The sequence below is a fragment of the Mustela nigripes genome, chromosome 12 (assembly GCF_022355385.1).
Source record: "Mustela nigripes isolate SB6536 chromosome 12, MUSNIG.SB6536, whole genome shotgun sequence".
Lineage (NCBI taxonomy): Eukaryota > Metazoa > Chordata > Mammalia > Carnivora > Mustelidae > Mustela > Mustela nigripes.
This window is the reverse complement of record NC_081568.1, coordinates 4,672,752-4,700,668: the sequence shown is the minus strand read 5'-3', so window position 1 is coordinate 4,700,668 and position 27,917 is coordinate 4,672,752. Positions and strand designations below refer to the sequence as shown.

Below are 27,917 nucleotides of genomic sequence, written 5' to 3'. Positions count from 1 at the left end.
GGCGCGGTGTGCGGGCGGCGTGCGCGGCCGCGTGGGCCATGGGGCGGCGGGCGCGGGGCCGGCGGCTCCAGCAGCAGCAGCAGCAGCGGCCGCCGCGCGCGGAGGACGGCGCCGAGGGTGGCGGCAAGCGTCAGGAGGCGGTAGGACCCGGGGCGCGGGCGGGCAGGGCCCCCGTCCGTCTCCGGGCCGCCGCGGCCTGCGGGGCGGCGCGGAGCGGCTCCTCCGGCCCTGGGTGGACGCGTGTCTCGTTCCTCAGGGCTGGGAAGGCGGGTACCCCGAGATCGTCAAGGAGAACAAGCTCTTCGAGCACTACTACCAGGAGCTCAAGATCGTGCCCGAGGGCGAGTGGGACCAGTTCATGGAAGCGCTGCGGGAGCCCCTCCCGGCCACTTTGCGAATTACTGGCTACAAAAGGTAGGGGGCTTCGCGGAGCCTTGATTTCCTAGAGTTGGGGTCAGCTCTGGAGGAGGGTACCCCTCCGGCCCCGCCTGGCCTCTGAAGAATGTTAGGGGGCTGGCGAGCGGCTGCTTACCGGCGCTGTGGCTTCCCGCGTCTGCAAGCACGGAGGTGGGAGCACAGGGTCCAACGGGCAGGCTGGGGAGGTGCGGCGGGTCGGGAGGCTGCAGGACGCGGAAATTAGGTCTGAGACAGACTCGGGACTTCTGGGCATTCGGGGCTGAGGATGCCTCCCCTTTGGTACACGGGAGAATTTGTGATATTACAGAGTTTGTGCGACACTTTGGTTCTCTTGTCTTTTTAAATCTTTGTGGTTCCATCCTTCCGAGATGAGTTGCAAGTAAACAGTAACCGTAGGAATATTTAGGGGCGAAGGAATGCAGTAGTAATTCGCTTATTGAATGCAGTAGTAATTCTTTTAGCGATGAAGCAAGGACAGTTGTTTAAACTTTGAAGGGATAGGCTCGAAGGACGGCCATGGAAGAGCTCTGCGTTCAGTGCAAAGATGGTTTTAGTTTTAAGACACTTGCATCTTAAGTTCAAAAGAGATAAAATGTATACGAGTCTTTCAGAGTGAATCAAAACTTACTTATTTTTTCATAGCCATGCGAAGGAGATTCTTCATTGCTTAAAGAACAAGTATTTCAAGGAATTGGAAGACCTGGAAGTGGACGGTCAGAAAGTTGAAGTTCCACAGCCCCTGAGTTGGTAGGTAAAGCAAGTCTTTATCCTGTTGGAGGTTTTTTTGGGATTTTAATCTTTGTCATCTGACAGCGTGTTTCTTTGGCAAAGTGTTTTCTCCTAGCGGAGGAGAATCTGAATGTACTTCATAGACATCCTTGTGTGCTCTTAACCCAGTGCTTTTTACCCATATGACTTTATACTGGTGCACAGTTTTTAATGCACAGTTTGCAACTAAGAGTTACTTGGTTCAGTTAATTTTTGCAAGTTGCTCAGCCTCTTTCCTCCCCTTTTCCATTTAAACCCCTGTTTCCTTATGTCGAAACTGTTACGGCATGGTTCTCCTACCTTTAGCAGGACAGACTCAGCCTGAGAAAGATTGCCACAAACTATTCCAACTGATTCTGCATTTCTTCTTCTTTTTTTTATAGTTAAGATTTTATTTATTTTAGAGAGAGCACACACAAGGAGCAGGGGGGAAGAAGAGGGGGAGGTAAAGAACCCCAAGCAGAGTCTGCACTGAGCAGGGAGCCCTATTCAAGCTTCAGTTTCACAACCCAAGATCATGACCTGAGCCAAAATCAAGAGTTACACTTAACCCAGCCACCCAGGTGCCCCTGATTCTGTGTTCCCAGTGTCTCTCGTGCTCGAGTAGACTCTTGGCCCACATGCTAACTCTTTCACTGCTTGTCCTGGAGGTATCCTGTGGGTTATTTGCTTCTCAAGGGCCAGTTCAGGTTTCATTCCAGTGAGGGCAGTCCCACATGTCCTGGATAAACTTCAAAATCATTAAAGTGAATTGTTATAGTTCCATATTTCAGATGATCAACTCTGAGGCACTGAGAGTTCTCGCAGCACAAGGATTTTAAATGATCACTATAAAAAGGTGAATTTAACCAGCACTTCCTGACAACTCTTGAGATTTTGGTTATTCACGTGTATGATACTCTTTCCTTTTTGGATGCCCTTCGGTGGCACAAACCAAGATCAGGTTTTTCATTAATCATGGGTTATAGCTTTGCTTTTCTTTCTACCATCAGTCATTTGGATTTTCAGCGGCCCCATCACAGAGGTACGCAGCATACCTAATCCGAGTAAAGGCTGAATGGCCAAATGCTAAAGTGCTAAAGTCAGTGTTCAGCTGAGCTCAAGAGCAGACGTCACCATAGTAAAACACATTTCTGGGATACAAGAATAAATCCACAGTTTTCAGCCCCCCAAACTTGCACAATGGTTTATCAGACATTTTAGTCAGATTGTCAAAGCCGCACATTCTGATGTAGGGAATGCACTGGGGTGGTTACCGATGGCACGCCCACTGTGCGGAGGTCCCTGAGAACCGAAAGGTTTTTCTCGCTGCTGTACCTCTGACAGTGCTGAGCGAGCGAGCCTTCGCATCATGCAGCTTCCTCTCTGCAGTTGCCACATAACCGGTGGTTTGGAGATTTGACAGGTGGTACTGGTGTTTGAAGCAGGGGCCGTCTGATACTTTCAAAAGAAGGGGGCTTAAGGTCGCCTTTGTGCACATTTCAAATTGTCTTGCATGTTGGCTGCTTCATATAATCACCAGAAAACTTTGTTCCTTAAACCTTGTGTTTAGAAATGCAGGTTTTCAGGTGAGGAATTCTGACAGGCCAGTAAAGAGCTGAAAAGCATGCATCCTGTAGGAAAGAAGTGCCTCTGGGTGGGTCATTTTTTCTGCAGGTTCCAACAGATACATGATAATTTCTTGTTCTTTGCAAACTGCACTTAAACTTCTGTTAGACCTTACAACATTTAACAGGTGCTTTTCCATCTTGATCGTTAACAGTGGCAAGGGGTCCATGAGTAGGCAATTCTCCAACGTCTGAGAAAGGCCCTGTGGGTTGTCTGGTTGTAGAAGGAATAGGAGTCAATCTCTAGTAACTACTGGTGATTCTCACATTGCTGTTTGCTGGAACTTTCTGAGCACAACTTAAGGGTGTGAGCAACGTATTGTGTGATTTGGGTTCCTGACACTCAGTTTTTCCAATATCAGGGACAGTTGCCTATGGATTTTATCGTGCCAGCATTCAGTCCAATTTGCGGGTCAGGTGTGGGCTACCCGTAAGTCTCTTCATAAGCAAGCAGAGCAGAAACTTCCCAAATCTTGGAGTGGTTTTCTGTATTGTTCAAAAAACAGAGATAGGGGCACCTGGGTGGTTCAGTGGGTTAAAGCCTCTGCATTCGGCTCAGGTCATGATCCTAGAGTCCTGGGATTGAGCCCTGCATCAGGCTCTCTGCTCAGCAGGGAGCCTGCTTCCTCCTCTCTCTCCGCCTGCCTTTCTGCCTACTTGTGATCTCTGTCTGTCAAATAAATAAATAAAATCTTAAAAAAAAAAAAAAGAGATAAATTGTGTAATATTCTTAACCTTTTGGTACATAGTGGAATTAAATTTAGGAAAGTGTTTTTGGGAACCTTGTTTTATAGAAGGAATTTAAGTGTAGGACTCATAGCTTGGGCAGTTTTTTTTTTTTTTTCCTTTTTGTAGTCTCAGAACTGTAAGGCGTTATCCCAAAGCATTCTTACAAAAGCCTCATTTTGACACTTGGTTGTGGAGAGAGTGTACTTTATTGTCATTCTGTTGATTTTTTTTAACACATGGATTGAAGATGACTTATCATAAATGAGTATTCATCTGTTTTTTTCCTGTAAGAATTTTTGAGGCATAAAGATGACAGTGGTGCTTTTAATTCATCCTCAGAAAACATGACAAGTTTCCAAGTAGGACTTTAAAGACCCAAGAGCTACATTCGAATTATACAACTAAAAATTAAGTTTAGTTTTTCAGGATAATCTTATTTGATGTTAAAAGCTACAAAGATTTGTCTCCACCGAAAAAAATGGTTCCTAAGCTGTGGAAGACAAGTAGGCAGAGAGGCAGGCAGAGAGAGAGGGGGAAGCAGGCTCCCTGCTGAGCAGAGAGCCCGATGCAGGGCTTGATCCCAGAACCCTGGGATCATGACCTGAGCTGAAGGCAGAGGCTTTAACTCACTGAGCCACCCAGGCACCCCTATTTTTTATTTTATTTTACTGTTTATCAGAGAGAGAGAGAATGAACGGGAGTACAAGCTGGGGGAGCAGCAGGGTGAGGAAGAAGCAGACTCCCTGCTGAGCAGGGAGCTGGATGCGGAACTTGATCCCAAGACCCCGGCATCATGACCCGAGCTAAAGGCAGACGCCTAACTGACTGAGCCACCCAGGCATCCCACTTTTTCATTTTAACTGTCAGTTTTTATATTTAATGATTTGAAAGTTAAGTATTTTTTTTCAAAAGATTAATAACCTTCACAATCTTAATTACTTGCCGTGGAATTTTCATCCTAGTAAATTTATATTTTTTAAATGGAAATTCAGTCTGAAAGGTGCATAAGGAAGTATTTGCTTAGATTATATCTAGGCTGCTTATCTTTATTTGAAAATGAAAACTCAGCTATTAACGGTTGACTGCTCAGCTGAGCAGTTCATGGTTGATTGCATGCCTGAGGTGTTCAGCTTCATGATGTTTTGGTGATTTGGCGAGGTGGTAACTTGGCATAACTCACTGTCATTGATCACGTACAGTTCAGGGTTAGAAGGAGTTTCGTAAAAGTCATTGATCACACACAGTTCAGGTTTGCAAGAAATTTCGAAAAGTAGATGTTTGGCTCCCCAATCTTGCAGGGCTCGCACTGAAACAGCAGGTTTTGCCAAATATTGCAGATGAAGGCAAGTCCAAGTGTGTTCTGTTTTAGCTTTAAGGAAGCCAAAGGAAATATTTAAGACTAAACTCTTTTTTAATGGCCTTATAAGTATGGTTGTGTTTTGATATAGATTTTTGAATCAGGTTAAATACTGAAGAAGGCACTGGGCATAGGGAGTAGAGACGGTGTGGGGACAGCTGGAGGGCGGCCGTGAACAGATCAGCCAGCTTCATATTTTTGGTAGAAAGTGCTTCCCAGATATATCTCGTAATAGCATCATAGTAAAGTGCTGTCTTGAAATCTCAGGACCTGAGTTTGTTTCAACTAATCGCTCTTTCAAAGCAGTCATGAATATCCTGCAACAGTTCTGGTTTCATTTTCATGGCTGTCACCTTAGCTACAATCTGATGCTTGGAGATACTGAGGAACACGTCCTCTAAGTCTGCAGCGTACTTACCACTGAGTACCAAGCAGAGCATCACTTGGCGCTGGGCTGGGTTTGAGTGTGGCTCTGTGTCGTAGCAGTGCGCTGACTGGAGCTGTTGGAGCTCAGGGATCCGTGTGAGCCACATTTAAAAAGAGACCTGTTTCCTCATCAGTGATGTCATCGTTCTAGAAAGCTTAAATACAGAAATGGCAGGAGACACTTCTTCATTCTTAGGTGTGTATAAGTAACAGCCTAGGCGTGCAGGCCAGTGCCGTTGTGATCCCAGGGGTTTTGGTGTGTAATGTATTTCAATACGTTATCAGGCTGTTTGTTCTGGACATAGTGAAAAATATCGTTAAGAAGATTGCAGTTAAATGTCAGACATTTTGACAGCTCTTCAGGTGTGTTATTTTGATTGATCTACATTTTTTTAATTTGTTATGTCTTTTTCATTCTTTTTTTTCTTTTTTCTTTTTTTTAATTTATTTGAGAGAGAATGTGGGGAAGGGCGGAGGGAGAGGGAGAACCTCAAGCAGAATGCCCTCTGAGTGCAGAGCCCAGCTTGGGGCTTGATCCCGGGATCCTGAGCCTGTGACCTTGGCTGAAATCGAGAGTCAGATGCTTAAGTGACTTTTTCTGATGGTCTGTTTCCCATCATTAGCACACACGGGGAAGAGCACCTGAGTCCCCATTTTCTCATCTATTCTTCAACACTCATCATTGCAGTTTCATGGTAGCATCATAAGTATATCTCTTCAAGCTGCGTGGTTCTCCTGTTTCTGCCTGGGCTGTGATACAGTTAGACATCCCGCAGTGTTGGCCAGGTGTGCGAAGAGGGTCGTGGATGTGAGCAAGTAGAGGAATATTGGATGTCTCGTTGGTGTATGGTCTGTAAAAGGAGGAAGTTGTTAAGAGGGCACTTTAATATATATAATCTGTGGATGCTTTATTTTCTTTTTGGTCAGGTATCCTGAAGAACTTGCCTGGCACACAAATTTAAGTCGAAAAATCTTGAGAAAGTCTCCACAGTTGGAAAAGTTTCACCAGTTTCTGGTTAGCGAAACCGAATCTGTGAGTAGATTTCTTTGGATTTGTTGCTTCCCTTGAAGCTTGAAATGTGCATTAGTATCTTGGTTGTATTTTGTCTACACCCGTCAGCGACCCAGTAGGGACGGCATATGGAGAAGTGTATCTATCCCCTTTAATTTCTGAGGACTCCCACAGCTGACCTCTTCTTTGGCACGTCCCGTCCAGCTGTGGAATTCGGGGAGGATCTCAGCCACAGTTGTCCCCTGGATGTGTCATTTCCTTGCCCTTCCTGGGTCTGGCTGGCCAGGGCGCTGGGAGACATCGCAATGAGACATCGCGCGGCGACTCCCGCCTTCTCGTGCTTCAGCCTGTTTTTTTCTGGGCTCCTTCTAGTCCACCTTTGCCACACAAAAACAGCAGAACCTGAGTCTGACAGCTTTGGTTCTGCACGGCCCCGTGTCTTCACCCTGTCTCTTCGCCATCCCGAGTTCCCCAGTTCGGTTCCGTCCCTGAACAGCTTAGTTTTCGCCTGGCACCTTCTCTCACCGCAGTTCCCTCCTGCTTCACTCGGTGAAACCCGGTGCCCACAGATTTCACTGGTGAACTTTTTGGTTTTTTTTTTTCGAATTGTCACTCGGATTTAAAATCTGCGTTCCCCTTTCCTGTTCTCGAGTCTCCTTTGCTCGCCGAGGAAACCTTTGTGTTTGCCCAGATGGCCTCGCGTCTTGTCATCCTGAGCTCCCGCCGGGCTTACAGGATCCCTGGGGTTCCGGGGCGGCTCCCCTCCAGGCCCTCAGCCCTGCCCCTGCCCCGTTCTCTCCTGCCGTGGGGGCGTCTGTCCCTTTAGGTGACCCGGTAAATGGCCTCCTCCAGCCCCCCCCTCCCCCCCGCAGGGGAGAAGCGGAGCCGGCTGCTGCCCCACTGCTCACTGTCTGGGCGTCAGGACGAGAAGGGCTCGGGAGCGCCGCTGTCGGCCGGCCGGAGGGCGGGGAGGGCGGCTGAGAGCCGTGGAGGTTTGACCTTCAGCAGAGCAGCGGGTCTGCGGGGAGCGGGTCCCGCGGTGCTGCGCGGCCGGGAGCGGGTTTCGGTGGAGGAGCGCGGCGGTGAGCGGCGGTGGCCCGCGCTGCGGGGCCTCGTGCGGTTCCCGATGGGCGTCGGCAGGGGAGGTGCCGTGCGGGGTGCGGGAAGCGGGGTGTCGGCTGCGAGGCCCCTCGGGCACTTGCGTGTGAAGGAAGCGACTGTCGCCCGCTTGTCTGGTCAGGGACCCCCGGCCCCGAGCAGCTCGGAGGCTTTGATCACACACTTGGGTGATTGCGGGAGGGGGGCTTTTCGGGACGATCCGCGTAGCCTGCAGCGCGGGCTCCGCGTGCGTGGGGAGCGGCTGCGGATTCGGCCGGTCTCCACGGCCGGTCTCCACGGCTGGTCTCCTCAGCCGGTCTCCTCAGCCGGTCTCCACGGCTGGTCTCCTCAGCCGGTCTCCTCAGCCGGTCTCCACGGCCGGTCTCCACGGACTCCTCGCCGCCGGAGCCGATGAGCTGCGCATGCGCGGGCTCGCCGGAGGCTCCGTCCGGTTCCCGCCGGCGCGGCTACGCGCGGAGCGGCGGCTGTGGCCGGTCGGGTTCAGAGGAGGAGAGCCCCCGCGGCTGGCGGCCTCTCGCTCCCCCTGCCGAGAGCTTCTTTCTCAGGCGTGCGGTCTTCCGGCTGCGGAGCCCGAGCCGCGGTGGGGCGCGCGCCGGACCGGGTCCGGGCGCCGGGTGTGCGGCGGGCGCGTTGGCGGAGCCCGAGCGCTGCGGGCTGCGGACACGGGGGAGCCCGGCCGGGCTGTGCGTCCGGCGACGGGCACTTCTCGGGAGGAGGCCGCAGGCCTGGGCTCTCGTACAGACAGACGGGGACAGAAACGAGTTCAGTCCGGCCGAGCGGCGAGGCCTGGCGGGGCCGCGGCTTTCTGCCCCGGGCTCGGGCCGCCGCTCCCCGCCGCCCGGGGTCCCGCGGGGGCCGAGTCCGCCTCCGAGAGCCGCTGCTCCCGCTTCCGCTGTGTGTCCGGCCGCGGCGGGCGGCCTGAGCTCGCGCCGCCCTGTCTTCCGGAGCAGCCCGGGCTGTGCCTGCCTTTCTCACGGCTGAGCGGGAGTTTGGCGGGGACGGCCCTTCTTCCTTAGGCTTGCGGGCGGCAGCCGCGGACCCGCGAGTGCAGCAGCCCGTCCTGGCGCCGGAGCCCTGTGCCGGGTCTTCACACGATCTCGTGTCCGCATGGCGGGGGCTTTCTCCGTGGCCGGTGAAATAATGCGCGGTGTTGAAAACTTCCGCCTTTTTAAATATTGTTCCTGATTTTTTAAAATTTTGCCTTCTAAGGGAAATATCAGTCGTCAAGAAGCCGTTAGCATGATTCCTCCGCTGTTACTCAACGCTCACCCGCACCACAAGGTACTGCGTGTGGAACTGGGCGCGGCTTCGCGCGCTGACACCGTCTCTTGATACTATTCCTAGGGCTTTGTGTGTGTGTGGGGGGGGGGGGCTTGTGCCTTTGATGAGGAATGCTTTTTGTCAGTATTTGTTTACTTATTTTTGAGAGTGCTGTGTTTTACTTTAGGTTCTGTGTTTCACATCTTCATCTTTAAATGTTACAGCCGTAACTGGGTTCTTCTCTTCTCAAGTCTGCTCACTGATGTGTTTACCGCGCAGACCGGCGGCCGCGGCCTCGCCTGGCCCAGATAGGCTGGAAATCCCCGCGAGCTCGGCCCGAGAACTGGCCGCGCGAGCGCCGCTTTGTGCGCTTCCCGCGCTCCTGCAGTGGTCACCCACACGAGCCCGTGGGGGCAGATGCGGGCCTGTCCCTGTTTTTCCAGATGAGGGAAAGGAGGCAAAGAGACTAGCCGCAGCTAGTCAGGGTGCGGCGCCAGCAAGTGGCCGCTCGAGGCCCGGGACTGGGCTGCTTGTGGTGCGGCTGCTGGCAGTGTCCCTGCCGTTCTCCCCTGGACGGAGGCCTTCCCCTGGCCTTGTGCAGCGTTTTCCTCCTGAGCTCCCAGAAGTTAAATCTATCACGTCGTAGAGTCCTTCTGTAAAGAGGGGTTTACGTGTGCAGAGCAAAATACTAGGGTGACTCATGAAATTGTTTTCGATTAAGTGTCAGCTGTTTGATTTCCTAAAACATCAAACATTTCTTGCTTTTTAATAGATCTTAGATATGTGTGCAGCGCCTGGATCAAAGACCACACAGTTAATTGAAATGTTACACGCCGACATGAGTGTCCCTTTCCCAGGTATGCGTTGCCCTGCTCTGGGGAAGGCCGGAAAGCCGCTGGGCTGGGTGGAGATGGCGAGGACGTGGTCACACTGCCCGTGGGTTGGGTCTTGAAGCTTCTGCGACAAGAGCTTGGGTTTCTGTCCCTAGGAGTAGGACTGGGCATTTAGCACGCCGCTGTGACTAGTTCCCACACCAAGGTGTTTGTACGTCGCGGCCGGGGGGTGGCTTCATTTTACAATTCTGTGGGTCTTCTGTGGAAGCAGGTGGTGTTTATTCAGCCAGAGTACGGAGACTTGCGTTTGCGGCTTCAGTAGTATCATCGTCAGGCTGGGTCTCTGTGTTGTTTGGTTCCGTGGTGACTCCCAGCCCACGCGAGAGGCAGTAGAGCGTCCTGAAGAGCTGCTGGCAGGTCCGCCGGCTTCACATCCCGCCGCGCTGGGCCGCGGTATTGGGCGTCACCTATGAAATGGGCACCAGTCCTGGGCTTCCGGGTGCTCTGAGCTTGCAGAGGGCTCAGACCATGGCAGCGATCCAAGTGTCGCCGGTGCTCCTTTCCGGGGGTTCTCTGAAAATGCCTGTCTGTGGTGGTCTTACTCTTTGAATGTTTTACCTGCGTCTGTTCCCCGTTCCTCCGTTCAAGCCACCTGCTCTCCTTCTGTTCTGATGGGCATGCTGGTAGCTTAGTTCTAAGTTGGGTTTTGGGTGGGTTTTTTTTTTTTTTTTTTTTTTTTTTTTTTGTGACAAATAACTTTCTTTAAAAGCCTTCTTTATTATTTTCTATTTTTAATTATTTTTCCCAAATCAGTGGTAAAGAGCCTCTTTTTATTTTCATGGTTTTGCATTTCATGTTTTTTTAAGAGCAGTCTTGATTGTAAAATGTTTTTAGGCCATGTGATCCTTTTTGCCGGTGCTAGAACCAGAAGTGAGAAGGGGCAGCACCCAGGTCTTAGCCAGAGGTGAGACCAGAATCTTCCAGGCGGCCTTCAGAAGGAGCCTGGGCCCCACCCCAGAAACGCGATTCACAGAGTCGAGAATGGAGGCCCAGCCTACATGGGCTGTAGTTTAAACACTTGTCAGGGGATGCTGTTGTTTTCTACCCCTTTCTCCCCCCTACCCCCCCAGTCTCCATTTTGTTACTAATAGAAAAGATGTTTTTGGCATAGTAATTGTTACAAAGTGAATAATTCAGTTATTGAAAAAATAATTCTTGTAGTTTTAGAATTTTATGTGATGATAAAAATCTGTGCTGAGCCCTCTTTTCGGACTACTCAGCTTATTCTGGTTAATCTGATGCTTGGGTCTTAAGTTTGGTGGATTCCTGCTTCTCACCTGCCAACCAGGAGCTTACGTATTTCAGAAAATTATTCTGCTTTTGCTGTGTTTCATCTGATGGTATAATTTTATGTTCTCAGAGGGGTTCGTCATCGCGAACGACGTGGACAACAAGCGTTGCTATCTGCTCGTTCATCAGGCCAAAAGGCTGAGCAGCCCCTGCATCATGGTGGTCAACCACGATGCGTCCAGCATACCTAGACTCAAAATAGATGTGGACGGGAGGAAGGAGATTCTCTTCTATGATCGCATCTTATGTGATGTCCCCTGCAGGTATTTATGTCATTTGGAGACCAAAAAGCCTACAGTCCGCTAAGGAAGTCAGATCAAATGTAGACTAATGTGAATTGGTTCGCAAATACCCACGGAACTGTACGCATCGTTCTTGCGGCAGCCGGTGTCAAGACATAGACTCTGTGACCTTAAATTGGGAGACAGACGCTCAGAACTTTAATGCCACCGAGCACAGCAGAACGAGGGTACAGCACGAAGAGACACAGGGTGGGATGGTTCTGTCGTCTTCCCGAGGGTGAAGGAGATCACCAGGAGGGTGGTAGTGTCAAGCTCTTGACTGTAGTCATTCTAGGAGGAGTGATCGTTGGGAATGACGGTTCCTGCCAAGCGCCCGCATTCCTGATTCCGCTCATTACGGAGTGGTGGGGGGCACACTGGGTTTTCAGGAGGAGTCTCTGTTCCTCAGCACAGTGCAGTTCAGGAGTTCAGACCTTTGAGAAACTCACTGTGCCTGTATTTGTACACATACATTTCTTCCAGCTTTACGTGTGTATGTATACCTGTAAGAGAATTTTATGGATTAACTGAGTAACTTGAGTTTTTTTAAAAAGAAAAGGAGAAAACTTAAGACCTCACTAAGTTCCCAGAGACAGTGACGTAGCCATGGTCACCTAGCGAGCACAAGGATTTGTTGAGCTCGGAGTGTAGAAATCACCATAAAACTCAGCACATAATGCAGTGCTTAACGTGAGACATCCAGTACCACACTCCATCGCGTTTAAACTCAGTGTGAGAGCTGTAAGTCGTTAGTATGAATGGGCTGGCGCTTTAAAATTCCTGCAAGAACGCCCTGTGAAATAAAACTTAAAATGGGTCCTGAGCCACTGTTGTCTGGTTCTCCTTTAGATCAGATGTTTTCCCATTCCTGTGCTCCTTTGACCAGAAACCTGTAACTTCTCGTGTCATCTTGGAGAATGCAGGAAACTTCTGAGCACGGAGCTGTAAGCTGAGGCTATCCTAACCATTATGGTAGAATTCTAAGCCACCACCGTACCAGCACGGGATGTCACTGAAAGCCGTTGTATCTCATAGGGCATTTTCCTCCTGCAGCCGCGTCCCCCTCAAGACCGTTAACTAGACCACCCAGGGAGATTAAATGCTACAGAAAGCCAGCAGTTCCAGGAATTACCCCCGAAAAAAATGGGTGGTTAAAGTCAGACATGGACAGAAAGATGAATCAGTCAAGTCTGTATTATAAAATTTACATGGAAATAATTTCCATTAAGTGAAAGTAGAAAATCAAGTGTTTAACTGATGCATAGAAAAATCTTGGTAAAGAAGTTAAATTGGCTTACTTGAATATGCTGTGGAAAATCCCTTATGAGTGTAAGTTTATCATTATTCACGTAAATCTGATTAAAATGCCACCGTTGATTAACCAAGTTGTTAAGTAACAGGATCCAAATGCCTTCACGTTTCTGTGTCATAGGTCTGAAAATTAGTTTTGCTGGTATTTCTCTCAACTGGAAGCAAATTGATACCTCTGTAATTCTTGAATGAGATTATCTGTTAGAGTTCTGTTATTTCCTTATCTAATTGAAAATTTAAGTACGATTTAAAAGTTTAATGTCATTAGTGTCCCCAGAGCAGAAATAGAAAGTTGATGGTAGTTTGTGAGGATTTAGATGGTGTCCTAATTAGCGTTTATAGTAATAAAAATACCCACTTTGTAATTAGCTTGTATATGACATCATTGTTAACTCTGATCGGTCTACCTGGACAGTTTTTAAGTTCTGAAATACCTTACTTCCTAGTGGAGATGGCACTATGAGAAAGAACATTGATGTCTGGAAGAAGTGGACAACCTTGAATAGCTTGCAGCTGCATGGGTGAGTCGGGCTGGTCTGGCAGGCTGTCCCACATGGAGCAGGGGAGGGCACTGCATTTGGGGACAGCATTGGAGCTGGATTTGTTAATGGTCATGGTGGAGAGAGGTTGCATATGTATCAGAAGGCGTTGTTTTTAGAACTCCTCGGACTGGTAAACTGAACACTGTGTACATTTCAGGTACACGTTAATTAAAAATGTCTTTTTATGACAGTTTCCTATAACATTTCAGGATGTCTGTTTTCCATGAAGTGACCACTTAACCTTTTACTCTCTTACTCCTCTTTCTTCTCTTGTTTTCTGTTCTTTCATGTTGACTTACTTTACTTAACATTTTGATCTCAAATACTGTGGTTAAAGACAATTTGGAAAATTCTTAGAAGTAGAAGAAAAAGAAGATCTCGTAAATCAGATAACTTCTGTAATGTCTGGGGCGCCGTGGGTAGGTTTCTGTGCATCGGGACGGTAGCACACCAGTCTCGAGTGTGTGGGGTACACAGCTGTGGATTTTTTCATTTGACATTAGTGTTATGCATTACAGAATTATGGGTGGTCTATACTGTACTTATGAATATTCACCATAAACAACTGCAGTGGCAGATTTTGTTTTTCCGTTAAATACTTTTTAACTGTTTGTGGGTTAGATACTAGGATTAGAATGTACGAAGGGACCTAAGTTTATAGAATGAAAAGTCAAATATGTGTACAGGTGTGGGGGCTTTTTCATGGTGAGACTTACATAATACGTTGACTTCAGTCGGCTTTGTGCTTTGCTTGCCGGCTTGTTGGGAAGGACGTAGAACAGTAAATGTGTTGTTTACATCGACGTTTTTGGTTGATATGTGACACCTCGTATGGCTTTATTGTAACATCACTGAAGACCTTGAGTTGTTTTTGTGGGAGTTGTTGATTTTGTATTTTATTGTAAGCACGTCATAAGAGCTTGCAGTAAGCGTGGCGGAACGGGTGGTGTGTGTGCTGCGTGGGTGTGTTTAGTTTTGGGGTGACCAAGTGTCTGACCCTTAGCTTACAGCTGCGGATCGCGACGCGGGGTGCAGAGCAGCTGGTGGAAGGCGGTAGGATGGTGTATTCCACGTGTTCCCTCAACCCCATTGAGGACGAAGCTGTCATAGCCTCTTTGCTGGAAAAAAGCGAAGGTAAGCGTGTGGGACACGTTAAACACGTCGTTTACTGCTGCAGTGTATATGCACGTAGACCTTTTCTGGGCACTTGCTAGTGTGATTAGCCCGGAAGCCCTGAAGTGAGCTGCCCTTGCTTACAGCGTGCTTGTACAGTGGGTTTCTCCTAGTCGATGAATTACAAGGATTGCCTCCTTGGTATCTCTTAGGTTTGAAAGATTTGGTTAGTCCTTATCACAGTGGTTTTTTGAAAAAAATCTTAGTTATAAAACACTTGTAACTTGAAGTTTACCGTTGTTTTAACTATTCTCAAATGTGCATTTTGGGAGTGTTGAGAACACTCACTTGTCGTGTAGCCAATCTCGAGCGCTTTATCTTGCCAAGCTGAAATTATGGACCCATCACAACTCCCCGTTTTCCCACCCCATTGTCCTCTTTTTCTTTTTTTAAATTAATTTATTACTTACTTATTTTTTAAGATTTTGTTTATTTGACACACAGAGAAATTACAAGCAGGCAGAGAGGCAGGCAGAGAGAGAGGAGGAAGCAGGTTCCCTGTTGAGCAGAGAGCCCGATGCGGGGCTCGATCCCAGGACCCTGAGCTCATGACCTGAGCCGAAGGCAGAGGCTTAACCCACTGAGCCACCCAGGCGCCCCCCATTGTCCTCTTTGCTGTCTCTGGAGTTTGATCACTCTCGGGACCCTACAGGTGGAATCAGAGCGCGGGTGTCTTTTTGTTGACTGGCTTATTCCAGCATCCTGTCCTGATGTTTCCTCCGTGTTGTCACGGGGTTCAGGGTCTCCTTCCTCCAGCCCTAAGGGCTGAAAACGCTGGCTGTGCGCATGTGCCACATTCTGTCTCCCCACTCTTCTCTCCGTGGACACTTGAGGTGTTCCCCGTTTTAGTTCTTGTGACCCGTGCTGCAATGACTGTGGCTGCACAGGTAGCTCTTGAGGACCCTGCTTTCAGGTTTTGGGGTGTATATCTTGTGGAATTGTCAGTGATACGATAATTCTGTTTCATCTTTGAGGTTCCCCCATTTTACATTGCCAGAACCCAGGGGTTCCCACTTCTTCCCGTCCTTGCCGGCGGGGCCCTTGTTACCTTCTGCTTTCTTGAGAGTAGCCATCCTAGTGGGTGGGACGTCCTAGCGCATGGTTTCGTCCGGGGAACTGCACAGATGGTATGAAGTGTTTTCAATGACTGTTTCCATAATGGTTTGATGTAAATTATTTCTTCTTACGTAAATTTTCACTGACATGTTAACTTTTCCCATCACACTCTCCTTAAAGCCAATAATGATGGATTTCAAACTAGGATTCCAGAGTAGAATGTTTCCACATTCGCTGCACACGTGTGTATGAAGGAAGCTGGACCGTAAGCACCGAGACCAGTGTCCCCAGCTGTTCCAGCTTCCAGTTACCTCCTTTGCAGTGCTGACTGACCTGTGCTGTGTAGTTTGCTCTCTAGTTGTTCTCACTCGGAGTCCTTGAGATCGGTATTGAGTACGTTGTGTTTATTTTGTTTGGCTATGCTTAAGTTGGCCTGCGTAAAGGTGTGATTTCTAAATGGTGTTCTTTGCAGGGTCATAGTCTCTGTGTTTGTGGTGGGACTTCATTTCAGAGGCATCTGAGGAGAAGGCGGATGGCATTGAGAGGTGACTGAAACCGCAGGTGTCCTGTGCTGCATCATTTTCTTACTGGGCTGGTGGGGTTCCACTCTGGGTTTGCTGTGACAGCCATCAGGCCACAGGTCTCCATCTTCGTCTCTCAGAGGCTTCACATGTCAGCAGGGCTTCGTGGCAGAGTAGTCCTTTGCTGAACCTTGCACTTGACGGTGACTGAGGCTCTGGGAGCAGCGAGGTCCCTGCCTGAAGGAGCTCAGACCTGGCTGCAGGCAGGGCAGCTGATGAGCATTCGGTCTGCACACGCTGGGCCAGCGTTGCATCTCCTGACCCCCACGCTGGTGGGGAGTCCGTCACTGCTGAGCCCTGCCTGGGCAGGGGGTGCGGGACAAAGCCAGCTTCTGCAAACCTGCGCTATTAGTGTTTGCTTTTAGAAGGAAGACGGTTCGGGTAGAGTAGTGCAAGTCCGCACGATGCTTTTGTCAAAGATTTCTTAGGAGGACGCTTCTGCCTTGAGGGCTCTCTTGCCTTGTTTTTATACTTGTCTGAGCGTCTGGTAGCTTCCGTGGGGCTTTGTTGTATTTTCCTCTTCCGTGAGGCTGTCCAGTCTCTGATCTGCAGCTGGAGGCATGTGTGGAGGGTCCCACTGTGGCCCCATCTTGTAGCCTCTCATGATGTTGTTACGGTGGATGCGTGTTTTTAAAGCTGGACTGTTGTCTTGTCCTGTTCAACTTAACTTGAACCTGGAACAGAAGGTTTACAGATTTTCAGTTCACTATAAATGTTACTGTTTGGCTGTTTACTAGATGGGAAAGCATGAAGACCCACGTCCTCTAACTGGTGTGTATCTAGAAGCCAGGAATGGGTGGAACGCTCAGATCCTCCTGGCCTTGTGATATGTTCACGGGGTGGGGGGCGGGGGCGGCGGCGGGGGTGCGTGTGCCACTGCCCCGGGGCTCATGTCGGGTATGCCGCAGGCCGTGGGACTCCACAGCTGCTATGTGGCTCTGTGGCTTCACTGGCAGTAACTCATGTGCCACAGTGTCACTTGTTTTAAGAGTATGACTAGTGACCTTTATGGAGTGTCTGTGCACAGCCGTCCCCCCCTGGCCCCAGCGTAGACCGTTTCTGACCCCCCACGAAGCAGCTGTGTGTGCTCTGGCCTGTTCCGTCCCTGCCCCAGGAGCCGGGCCCGCTCTCCGTTGTATGGAAGTGCTCTCCCTGGGCATTTAGTAGAAATCAAGCTATATGGTGTATGAGCTTCTGCATTGGGCAAAATATGGACTTTTTTTTTTTTTTTTTTTTGGTCCGTAGGTGCTTTGGAGCTTGCTGATGTGTCTTCTGAGTTGCCGGGACTGAAATGGATGCCTGGAATTGCACATTGGAAGGTAATCTTTCTGGGAGGACTCTGGCTCGTAAGAGCAGGAACGGCTGGCCAGGCTTGTCCGAGTCGGGAACATTTTAAAGCACCCGCTTTGGGGTAATGTCAGTAAATCCTACTGCTGGTTGTGCCATCAGTTTGGCTTAGAATTCTGTTGAATGACAAATGGTACGATTCCACAGATATTTTTCTCTGGTTTAGGAAAGCTTCCCTGCCTTTATTTTGCAATTAGAAGTTAGCTTTGTGTATTTTCATCCTTATAAGTATAGCTGTGCTGTTTTTTTTATTACTGGCTGGGATTCAGGTTTCATTTCCAATATGAAACAATTTACTTTTCAGTTTTAAACCAGCAAAAACCTGAGACTTGTTTTTTAAAAAAAATCCTATATGGAAAATGCTCTTTTACAAAATGACTGCTCTGTTTGTTAGAATACAGGATCCTCTCACTTCTCGCTCCCCACACAGTCTCAGCTTTGGAGAGCAGTGAGAGTTGGCGTTTACCACATCTGAGAGCCTTTATCTGGGATTTTCTTCTTCGAGCGTGTGGTGATGTGGAGTTCTCCCCTCTCCTCTTCCAGGTCATGACGAAAGACGGACAGTGGTTTTCGGAGTGGGAAGAGGTGCCTCACAGCAGACACACCCAGATCCGGCCCACCATGTTCCCACCAAAGGACCCAGAGAAGTTACAGGCGATGCACCTCGAGCGTTGGTGGGTCTGTAGGGCTTGAAGAGTTTTGGGAAGGCGGGGGGAGGGGCTCTCCAGCGTTCCTGCAAGGCCTGGGCCGTGGGTGTGGCTGACTTCAGGTGTGCGAACTTGCCAGAAAGAAAGAAGTTCACGTTTCCTGTTCGCTGCTGGCACTGAGTGTTCGTAAATACGGCAGGTGGGGAGGATCTAAAGGTTTGAACTTTGCGTGCTCCCTTGACTGTGTGCACAGCATGCGCCGGCCGTCCCGTGAGGGCTCCCTGAGTACTGACCAGAAGACAGGATGTCTCTGTCAAAGGTCGTCTTGCCAGTTTTTGTTTTAATACTAAAAGGATGTATTTTGAATCAGTTAAAACGTGTGCATTGCGGGTTTTTTTTTTTTCCTCAGTCTTAGGATATTACCACATCATCAGAATACCGGAGGGTTCTTTGTGGCAGTGTTAGTGAAGAAGTCTTCAATGCCGTGGAATAAACGTCCTCCAAAGGTGAGCATCTTGTGAAATAACGCAGCATTATCACATAAGCTTTCTGTGCGTTCGAGGCAGACACTGGCAGAAGTTGGAGGAACCGTGTTTGAGGGGTGGAGAGCAGCTGAGCATGAGCGGGTGTGGTGGGGGCAGGGATTCATTTAAATTTTGAGTTTTCCAAAAAGCTGCAGTGTCTTAAAGGGATAGATCCAGGGCACCTGGGTGGCTCAGTTGGTAAAGCAACTGCCTTCGGCTCAGGTCATGATCCTGGAGTCCCGGGATCAAGTCCCGCATCAGGCCCTCTGCTCAGCAGGGAGCCGGCTTCTCCCTCTGCCCCTCGCCCCTTTCATGCTCTCTCTCTCTCTCTCAGATAAATAAAATCTTTAAAAGAAAAAAAAAAGGGGGGATAGATCCACGAAAAAGGCAGACTTGGGGGATCACTTTCCTTCTGCATCTCAAGTCCGGTTCTTTAATAAAAATTGAAAAGACATAATGACGGCCCCGTGGCCCAGAGTCAGAGCCCCCATGCTGGCTTCTGTGCTCTGTGCCCTGGGGCTCACTTGAGCCCATTGCAGACGGACAGAACTCCGCCAGCCTGAGGCCAGCCTGTCTTCCCTTTGGCCGTGAGGGATAGTGACAGGGACTTTGTCCAGGCCTGGCCGAAAAGGAGGCAGAGAAGACCCGAGCCGTCCTGATGGGTTGTTGTAGGAGGCCCTGGAGCAGGGAGGGTAGGTAGGAGGGCAGCCTTTGAGCCTTCCCATGTAATGTCTGCCGGCCTCCTCGTTACCAGCAGGACATTTATTTCTCTAGTTCGTACCTCAGCCTTTCCATAACGTCAGAACATGGCTGGGATCACAGTCTGCAGGTCAGTATTTCCTTCAGATGAACGCTTACAAAGGAGCACAAAGAACGCTCAGACTTTGGAGAGGCAGAAAGGAAAGTGTTCCTGGGACCTGGGAGCCGGCCGACCCGCATGAACGCGTCCGTGTCCGGCCTCACAGCGGCCCAGGAGCGGACCCGGCCTGTCCGCGCAGGCACCGTGCTGGTTGTGGGAGGCTGGAGAGGGTTCCGCTGTGCGTGGTCGTTTGGCTGCTCCTTGGCCCCGGACTCCTGGGTCGGGAGCTCCAAGCAGCACTGTCACTGACGTGTGTCAGCTCCGTGTGTCACTGCCGTGGTCACTTTTTGAAAGTGCACACAGGGGGCGCCTGGGTAGCTCAGATGGTTAAGCGTCTGCCTTCGGCTCATGATCCCAGGGTCCTGGGATTGAGCCCCACGCCGAGCTCCCTGCTCAGCAGGGATCTGCTTCTTCTGCCTCTCCCCACCGCTCCGTGCTCACGTGTTATCACTGTCTGACATAAATAAATCTTTAAAAAGTAAAAATGAAAAAAAGCACAAGGAAACAAGCGAAATTCATTTCAATAACTGGTTTGTCCCAATATACATAAAAGTTTACTGTGTGGTCTTTGTGCAAGTTGCTAGTAAGTCATCTTCTGTGTCTCACTGAGTGTTTGAAGCCACGTGAGGGCACAGCCGAGATCACTCTTCCTTGCGCTGGTCCTGTGGCAGCGGTGAAAAAGCTCACCCTGGGCGTTGCTCCAGCACCACGTGGCACGGGGGTGGAGCCGATTGTGTGTGCGCACCAGAGGCTGCGCGGACCTGCCTGTCGCGGGACCGCCTGCAAGGACGAGCGGCAACTGTTCCCAGAGGCTCCGCTCCCTGCTTTGGTGCGCGTGTGGCTATGGAGAAGGGCTTGCTGGCACGTGCTTTTTCCATGATGATCAGCCTCGCCTTTCCTGTTGCTGCTCCGGCTCCTCGTTCCTCCCCGGAGGGACTGGGTGTGGGTCGCCTGCTCTGCATGCGGGCATGGCTCCGTGCTCCTGGGCTGCACGGCTGACTGAGGCGTGTGTCCCCACGTAGAAGTGAGGGGGCCCGCAGGTGCAGAGCTGGCCCAGAGGGCGCCGGGGTTGGGGGGGGGTTTGCACTGGAGCTGCACTGGGAGGAACCGGGAGTAGCATTTCTAGGATCTGAGGGGGCGGGCAGGGTGATTGGGTGATTGTTTTGTATTTTCCCTTAAAAATAAAAGGTATTTTCTGGGAGGCAGTGTTGCATAGTGTGGGGTCCCAGCAGCTCATCTGCCTTTGGGCTTTGTGACCTTGGGGAGTGTGTTTCACTGTTCTTGCCCAAGTGTCCTAATTGCACCAACCCTGTGACTTGTTAGGACATGTCGTTTTAAATAAGTTTTTGTATAATATCTTGTGTAAAGTGCATCTGAAGCAGTTTCAGTAAGTCAGCCGTTTGGCGCTCTCTGCCAGCCGGAGTGATCCTATGGCCCCGGTTCCAAAGTTGGTTCCCTGTGTTCCCTGGGGCGTGCCGTGCCTGCGTCCCATTCCTGGGGGCCTGTACCCGGGTGGCGGCATGGGCCATCGCAGGCTGCAGTTATGCACACCCGTGTGCCAGCCCCGCCTGCTGCCACGCAGGGCAAGTGTGCGCTCACGACTCTGAGTGGAGCTGAACCGGCTGTGTCCTCGGCCTGGACTGGGAAATGGCCTCATGTGCTGTTTATGGAAGGAAGGTAGAAACCGTGCCGACGACTTCTGCACATAACAGCAAACAGACTTAAGATATTTCCAGAACATTCTGTAGCGTCGATGTGTGAAATGCCATAGAGAAATAGGATGGGTTTTGTGTAGTGAGTGTTCATTTTTTTGCAGCAGTGTGAAGTGGGTTGTGCTTGGAGTGTAGACGCACTTGTCCCCTGTTGCAGATACAGGGTGAGCCGGTGGAGCCCAGAGAGCCTGTGCGGTCCAGCCCTGCACACCCCGCGGAAGGAGCAGCTGTGGACCCCGCCGCGCCGGAGAGTAAAGCTGCCAGTGGGATGGATGACACAGACGCCACAGAAAGATCTGAGAGCGCAGAGAACAGCAGCAGTAGGAAGGACGGAGTGTGCGGGTAAGAGAAGGGGCTCTGTGCTCCCTTGTGTCTTCCAGCCCCTAGCTTGCCGGAACGGGGGCGTCCTGCAGCAGGCGGGTGCCTCTGTGTGTGGCGGGGTCGGATGCGTGTGGAGAGCATGGGCCGCGGGGGGCTGAGCAGGAGGGCTGGCAGCAGGGGGAGTGTGCTGCTGGCTTGTTGCCTTAGGACCGATTACAGTGCATGTTTCTCATCCTGATTCCCTCCTCAGTCCTCCTCCATCTAAGAAAATGAAGTTGTTTGGATTTAAAGAAGATCCGTTTGTATTTATTCCTGAAGATGATCCATTATTTCCACCTATCCAGTAAGGATTAATTCATTGTACTGAGTTGTTAAAGTTTGGGTACCTGGTTGTATTTGGCTGTGTGTAGTTATTTAGTTGTGTGTAGCATCTGTTTTCCGTTCGTAATAGCTTGGTAGAGCTGGGTGACACTTCGGAGTGTATGGTGAGCTGCTGGAGTCTGTAAGGTGCTCGGGGTTGGGTTGGGATAGTGGTGGGGGGCTCGACGGTGGCCCCCGAATGTCATTTCCCAGTGGAGCTTGTAGACCCATGGCCACAGCCACCTGCCCAGGTCCTGTGTGGGACTTGGAGAGTGGGTCTCGGTGGGAGGTTGGGGACCCCAGCTGGAAACTGCTCCCCAGCTGGACCAGAGGGAAAGGTGCTTAAGTTAACAGGCTCCAGCTTATTTCTTCCTGCTTGTTAAGTTTCAGTATCCAGTTGCCACGGTGGCACGTGTGCTGCCCTGTGGCTCGTTACCTGTCTCAGTGGGCAGGGGGTTGTCAGGTCATCAGAGTAACAGGTGAGAGAGTGGAGGCATACTTGTCCGTAAAGTTTCCCACTCCAGTTGTTCCCAGGGAACTCGATCAAGTGTGGACGGTGGGCGTGTGCGGCAGAGCGCGAGCGCCCTGAGCCACAGATGAGACGCCGAGCTCTGTCCGGGGAGAGTCCGTGCGGCGGGGGAGGGGGGGCTGTCACGTTTGAACCAAACTCACAAACAGCTCTGTCTTGTTCGTAGGAAGTTTTATGCGTTGGATCCTTCATTCCCAAAGATGAATTTGTTGACTAGGACTACGGAAGGGAAGAAGAGGCAGCTCTACATGGTCTCCAAGGAGCTGAGGAACGTGCTGGTGAACAACAGCGAGCGGATGAAGGTGTGCGCGGCGGGGGCGCGGGCAGGCCCGGGTGCTGGCTCTGTGTTCGGAGCGGGCAGGGTACCCCGGCTCTCCTGGTCAGATGCCTGTCGTGTGGATCATTCATCCTTTTCGGCTGCGCTAGGCCAGCCTCAGCTGAGAGCATCAGTGAGGCTGTGGGAACCCCTGCTTTGGTCAGACTTGTAAAGTTTTCCGTGTTCTTTTACTTCCCTTCCCAGCTCACAGCTGTGCCTCCTTGGTAAGAAGGGCTTATTTTAATTGATTATTCAGCTTTTATTTATATGTGTGTGTCCTCTTACTGTCTTACGTGCAGGTTATAAACACGGGGATAAAAGTGTGGTGTCGGAATAACAGCGGTGAAGAGTTTGATTGTGCTTTTCGGTTGGCACAGGAGGTAATTTGGGACACGGACTTGGTAGCAGCAGCCGGTGGTGGATCCGTGGGCGCGGGTGCCGTGCAGCTGGGCTGGTGCCCGTGGGGAGGTGGGGGCTGGATGAGGGGTGTGCCAAGGCCTCGGGGAGAGTGGGTGATGGTTCTCACTCATAATGGTGGCCTCCCTTTATTCACACAGGGAATATACACGCTGTATCCATTTATTAATTCAAGAATTATCACTGTTTCCATAGAAGATGTCAAAATTCTGTTAACCCAGGAAAATCCATTTTTTAGAAAACTTAGCAGTGAGACCTACAGCCAAGCCAAGGACTTGGGTAAGCCGTTGGGGCATGACTTGTCCTCGTAAAGCCAACAAAGACGTGGGTGTGCAGGCTTCTCAGAGATTTTAATATGTCATGTCTTGCTTTCTGCTGAGCCTTGTCAGCTTTCAGAGGGCCTTGTGGAGATGTACACTCTGGTACATCAGAGTGTACCCAGGCACAGAGGCACCCCACAGGTTGCCCTCCTTCCCCAGGCCACGGTGGAGGGCTGTGCCGCCCACCAGCCTATAGGTGTCTGCAGGTGTTAAGCCCTGGCCGTCCCGTGAGCCAGAGCCTCAAGTGCCTGCAGCCAAGGGGACAGCCAGGGCAGGTCCCCGCAGGGATGCAGGGCATGTCCTGGTGCTTGGGCTCGTCTGCATCCCGTCACAAGGTGCAGGACGCTGACTGACGCAGGCAGGTGTCCTCTTCGTTTGGCGTTTCATCCGCTGAGTTGAAGCCGGATGCGAGTGTTGCCAGCTCCTGCCGCAGCCTGGCCAGCCCCCAAAATAGATCCTTGGTCACGTTTTTGTTTACACGTTTTATAAACTGCCACTTCAAGGTATTCTAGTGATATTTTCACCTAAGAACAAAAGTAATTTCACCAAGAATTCTAATTTTGATTTTTTTAAATTCTTGTTTATTTTTTATAACTTTATTCACTGTTTCTGACTCAGCTGGTCCAAAAACTGCACAAATCAAGTTACTGCAATTACAGGGTTGTACATTTTATCCTGAAACCGAAGGATACAAAACATGCTGGGTGGGATCTGGCTCCTGGTGGCTCAGGCAGGAGCTGCATTTAAAGTGGAGATTAGTTTGCACTTGGCTTATTCTTTGTCTTAATCCCACATTGAGATGATTGTGGTATAATTTTTGTCAGTTTTTATGTGTATTTCATGCTGTTTCTGGAAGTTAGAGCAACTGTTTATTTAATCTTCAATTTTGAGAATTAACGAGTAGTTCATTCCCCTCTCCCCACTGCTGGGAGACTTTCTGAGCCGCTCCAGCGACACCCCCAAGTGATCTCACGCAGTCCCACCACGTGGCCAGGACTGCCCCACTCGCTGGTGGTTCTGTTTTTAGAAAGAAAATGCTCTTCTCCATGGAGACTCTGCAGGTTATTTGCTTCTTTCTCCACAATGCTGGACACGTGAGCAGCAGCGATGACCGGCAGGCTTTGCCAACACGTGTCTGTTTCTCTTCCAGCCAAGGGGAGCATTGTCCTGAAGTACGAGCCAGACCCTGCGTAAGTGTGGGCACCCCGGCCGGGGGGGAGCTGGGTTGGTCGTGGGAGCCTTTGACAAACATTGTCTTAAAAGTAGTGTTGTAGAAATTCTAGGACGAATGTAGCTGTATATCTTCACCAGAGTACTTTCTTTTAGGACATTCAGCTCAGACCAAACGTATTTTCACTGAGGTAATAGAATGTGCAGTACTTCTCTGTGGCTGAGAAATCTGGTTCTGATTTCTGTCTTAAACAGAATGAATGGAAGAGTTGAACAGTTGAGAGAGGTCAAGGCTTTCTGTCTCTGCCATGGGTTTAGCCCTGGTCTATGGGTTCCCGATTATGCATGCGTTGGGCAGTGTTGTTCCAAAGTGGGGTGTGGGGGTTCCCTCCTGCCCGACCGCCGTCCATGGTGCTCACAAGTGCCCATGCAGCCCTCAGGAGTCTGCGGAGAGTAGGCGCCGAGGGTCAACGCTATCCAGAGTGGGGCGAAGAGCTCGGGCCACATGCCCAGTGTGCCCCAGCTAGGGAGTGCCAGAGGCAGGGTTTGCACCCAGGATGGCTCATGTGTCACAGCCACCTCTTTGTAAAGTAAAATACCACTTCCAAGGGGAGGAAGGAAAATGGGGCACAGGGCCGGAGAGGGATTTGGGGGAGAGTTTAGGTGGAGCTGTGGGAGAGTTTAGGTGGAGCTGTGGGAGGTGGTGGTTGGCCAGACTCCAAATGGCAAAAAGGAAGCAGAGAAGCGCCAGCCTGAGGAAGGAATGAGCTCGAAGGCAGCCTGGGTAGAGCTGGCAGAGGAGGGCAGGCCCAAGCCCCCTGCATGGTCTGCACGGCCTGCAGCTGCAGTGAAGACAGGAGCCCGGGTGTGGCCCTGAGTGTGCTTGTGGGAGGCAAGGTGCACAGCAAGAGGGGGCGGCATGGGAGGTGGGAGGCAGGTGCCAGGGGCCAAGTGTTGGAGGGAGAGGTGCACGTGGGGGCCTGTGGGGCTGTGTTTGCAGGTCACGCAGACCAGGGGGCTGTGAGTGCAGACGTGCAGGAGAGCTCCGGGTCGGCTTATGGGTTTGAGCTGCGCTGGTGTCCTCCAGTGAAGGGAAGAGTGGGGGAGAACCGATATACTGAATTTGAAAATGCAGCACTAGACCGTAGGAGACGGGCAGGCTGCTCTGCGGAAGTGTTGGGAATTGAGGGGAGGTCATTCCCAGTGTGGATCTTCAGCATCCCTGAGTGTGTCAGTGCTGCGTCAGCCGCGGGCTTGATGCCAGAGCTCCTGAGGGTGGTGCAGATGGGAACCAGGGTTTGTAGGCTCTCGTGCCAGTATTGGGGTCCAGATCTGCGAGATGGGAGCAGCTAAGGGGGGACAGGCAGGAGAGAGAACGCAGAGAAGCGCCGGGGAGACAGGCCAGTATCTGAGCTGGGGGAGCTGGCGTGGACTGTGCCTGCCAGGCATCTGTGGGGGCGACAGCGAATGGGGCTTTCCTGGGCCAGTGGCTGGGTCAGAGAAGGTCTAAGTGGGGGAGCCCTCAGCCTGCTTCTGTACACGTGGAAAACCCAAGAAAAGGAAAACACGCTGTGGGTTGCCGGGAATGAGGGGTGGTGTCGCAGAAGCATTTAGATCGGGACCCAGAAGTGGGTTTAGAAGGTCTGGATACCGTGTGCTTTTCCACTGTCCCTAGTTCTGTGAGCGGGTGGGTGCTCATGGGCACAGGCAGGTGCCAGAGCCCTGAGATTTAGCGACAGCAAGGGTTGGATGGTGGGGACTCTTGTCTTTTCCTGTCATTGTGTCTTCTCAGTGTACCATCCAAGCTCTACCCAGGGACTATGGAAAGGTACTGAGGTGTTTCTCTCTGTGTCATGGTTTATTTCTCTCATTGGTTCAACCCCTTCTTTTTTGCTGGGTATGTTTTCTTTAAATCTGATGGGTACCCTTCTGTGTTAGTTCCTTCCTCTGCCCGTGACCCTGATGCCTGGCATTGAGCTGCATAGAACGGGACGTAGAGTTAATTGGACGGGGCTCTAGGGGCCAGAATGCTAGAGTGGAGTCACTCCTGAAGGGAAACGATGATTTGCATGGTCCTGGGGAGGGGGCATGTGAGTTACACGGTAACTGGCGTCTCATCCAAGGGACCGGGACTTAAAGTCGCTGGTGAGCAGGTGGGCATGTCTGTGTGGTAGGATTGAGCAGACTCAGGGAGGTAGGGGTGCTTTGGGCCCCAGTAACACTGCATGCTGGAAATGGGCGAGCACGGTGTGCCAGGGCTTGTCTTGTCATGTGGGTGGGTAACCGAGAGGAGTTGGGGTCGCCCATTCGGAAGGCACGGAAGCACGGAGTGTGGACAGTGCGGGCGGTCTGGCTCCCCGACGGCTCTGCAGAGCTGAGGCCTCCCAGCTGGGTCTTCGCCTTGGAGAAGATGGAGGTGTTTGGAAATTCTCACGCTGAAAAGTGTGTATGAACTCTGAATGTGGGGGTTATTCCATCAGGAGCTTTTAGAAAGAAAAACTGGCCAACATGAGCATGTTGAGAATATTCAGGACTTGATGCAGGAACCAGTCTTCATTTGAGGAAACTCCCTAGGATCACAGAGCGAGATGGCCCCCAGTGCTCTGGGCATACTGCTTTTGGAAGGTCGCATTTTTAATCCTTCATTGGCTAGGAGGGCACTTGATATTCACACACAACCACTTTTTTGTAGGAAACCAGACACCCTTCAGTGTCCCATTGTGTTATGTGGATGGCGGGGAAAGGCCTCCATTCGGACTTTTGTGCCCAAGAACGAACGGCTTCATTATCTCAGGATGATGGGGCTGGAGGGGTTGGCAGAAAAGAAGAAGGAAGGGACTGTCGTGGCTCAGGAGAGCGCCGACAGCTCTGGGCTGCCGGAGGATGAGGTGAGTGCCGAGCACGGAGCAGAGCAGGCCACCAGCGCAGGTGCCAGCGAGGACGCCAGCGCGGACACCAGTGAGGACGCCAGCGCGGACGCCGCCTCGGGTCCCTCAGGCCCTGCCCCCAGGGAGGCCGCCCTGCCCCGGTGAGGAGGTCCCTGCGAGGAGGCCCCGGGACTGTCTGTGTGGGCAGCCCAGGGGTCCTCTGGTGTCCCAGGCCAGACCCAGAACTTCTGACTTGTAAAGTACAGGATATTGAAGGCTGGAGATGGACGGAATGGTGGAAGAGTCGCGAATGAGCTCAGTACTGCTTTCATATATTTTTTTAGCTTTGTTAGAAGTTGCTCATTTTACTGTTTCTTTTGCAAAACTGGGACCGTTGTGTCTGTGGCCAGCCGGTCACTGTTGCCGTTAGTCTTACTCTTAGGAAGCAAAACTGCCCTTGCGGGATGTTCAGGTTCCTTTTGTTACGCCTTTATTGGTCTGTGGTCTGGTGTTTCTTTTAATTATTATTTATAGAGAGAATCTATAACTCACTGTGGGCCATTGGAAGACATCCCGTGAACGTTAACAATTGTGTGAAGTTGCACATTAGTGGTGCGACATTAACATGCGGTGGATTAGCATCTGAGGTCTCAGATGGCTTCTGTGCCTTTGTAACAAAAAGTAAAATAAACTCTTTTTTCTCAGA

General features: G+C 50.9%; 1 protein-coding gene across 1 annotated transcript; it reads left to right on the top strand.

The window, feature by feature from the left end:
• Positions 1–17: 17 nt before the first annotated feature.
• NSUN2 (NOP2/Sun RNA methyltransferase 2) lies at positions 18–27,917 on the top strand. Its single transcript, XM_059416854.1, has 19 exons — positions 18–140; positions 257–414; positions 1,060–1,164; positions 6,232–6,337; positions 8,645–8,716; positions 9,468–9,552; positions 10,949–11,141; positions 12,917–12,991; positions 14,016–14,146; positions 17,068–17,141; positions 17,713–17,843; positions 18,226–18,322; positions 21,069–21,253; positions 21,483–21,575; positions 22,288–22,423; positions 22,737–22,817; positions 22,995–23,133; positions 24,325–24,364; positions 27,037–27,917. Exons 1-19 carry the CDS (start codon positions 39–41, stop codon positions 27,374–27,376), a joined length of 2,343 nt encoding a protein of 780 aa, XP_059272837.1. The 5' UTR covers positions 18–38; the 3' UTR covers positions 27,377–27,917.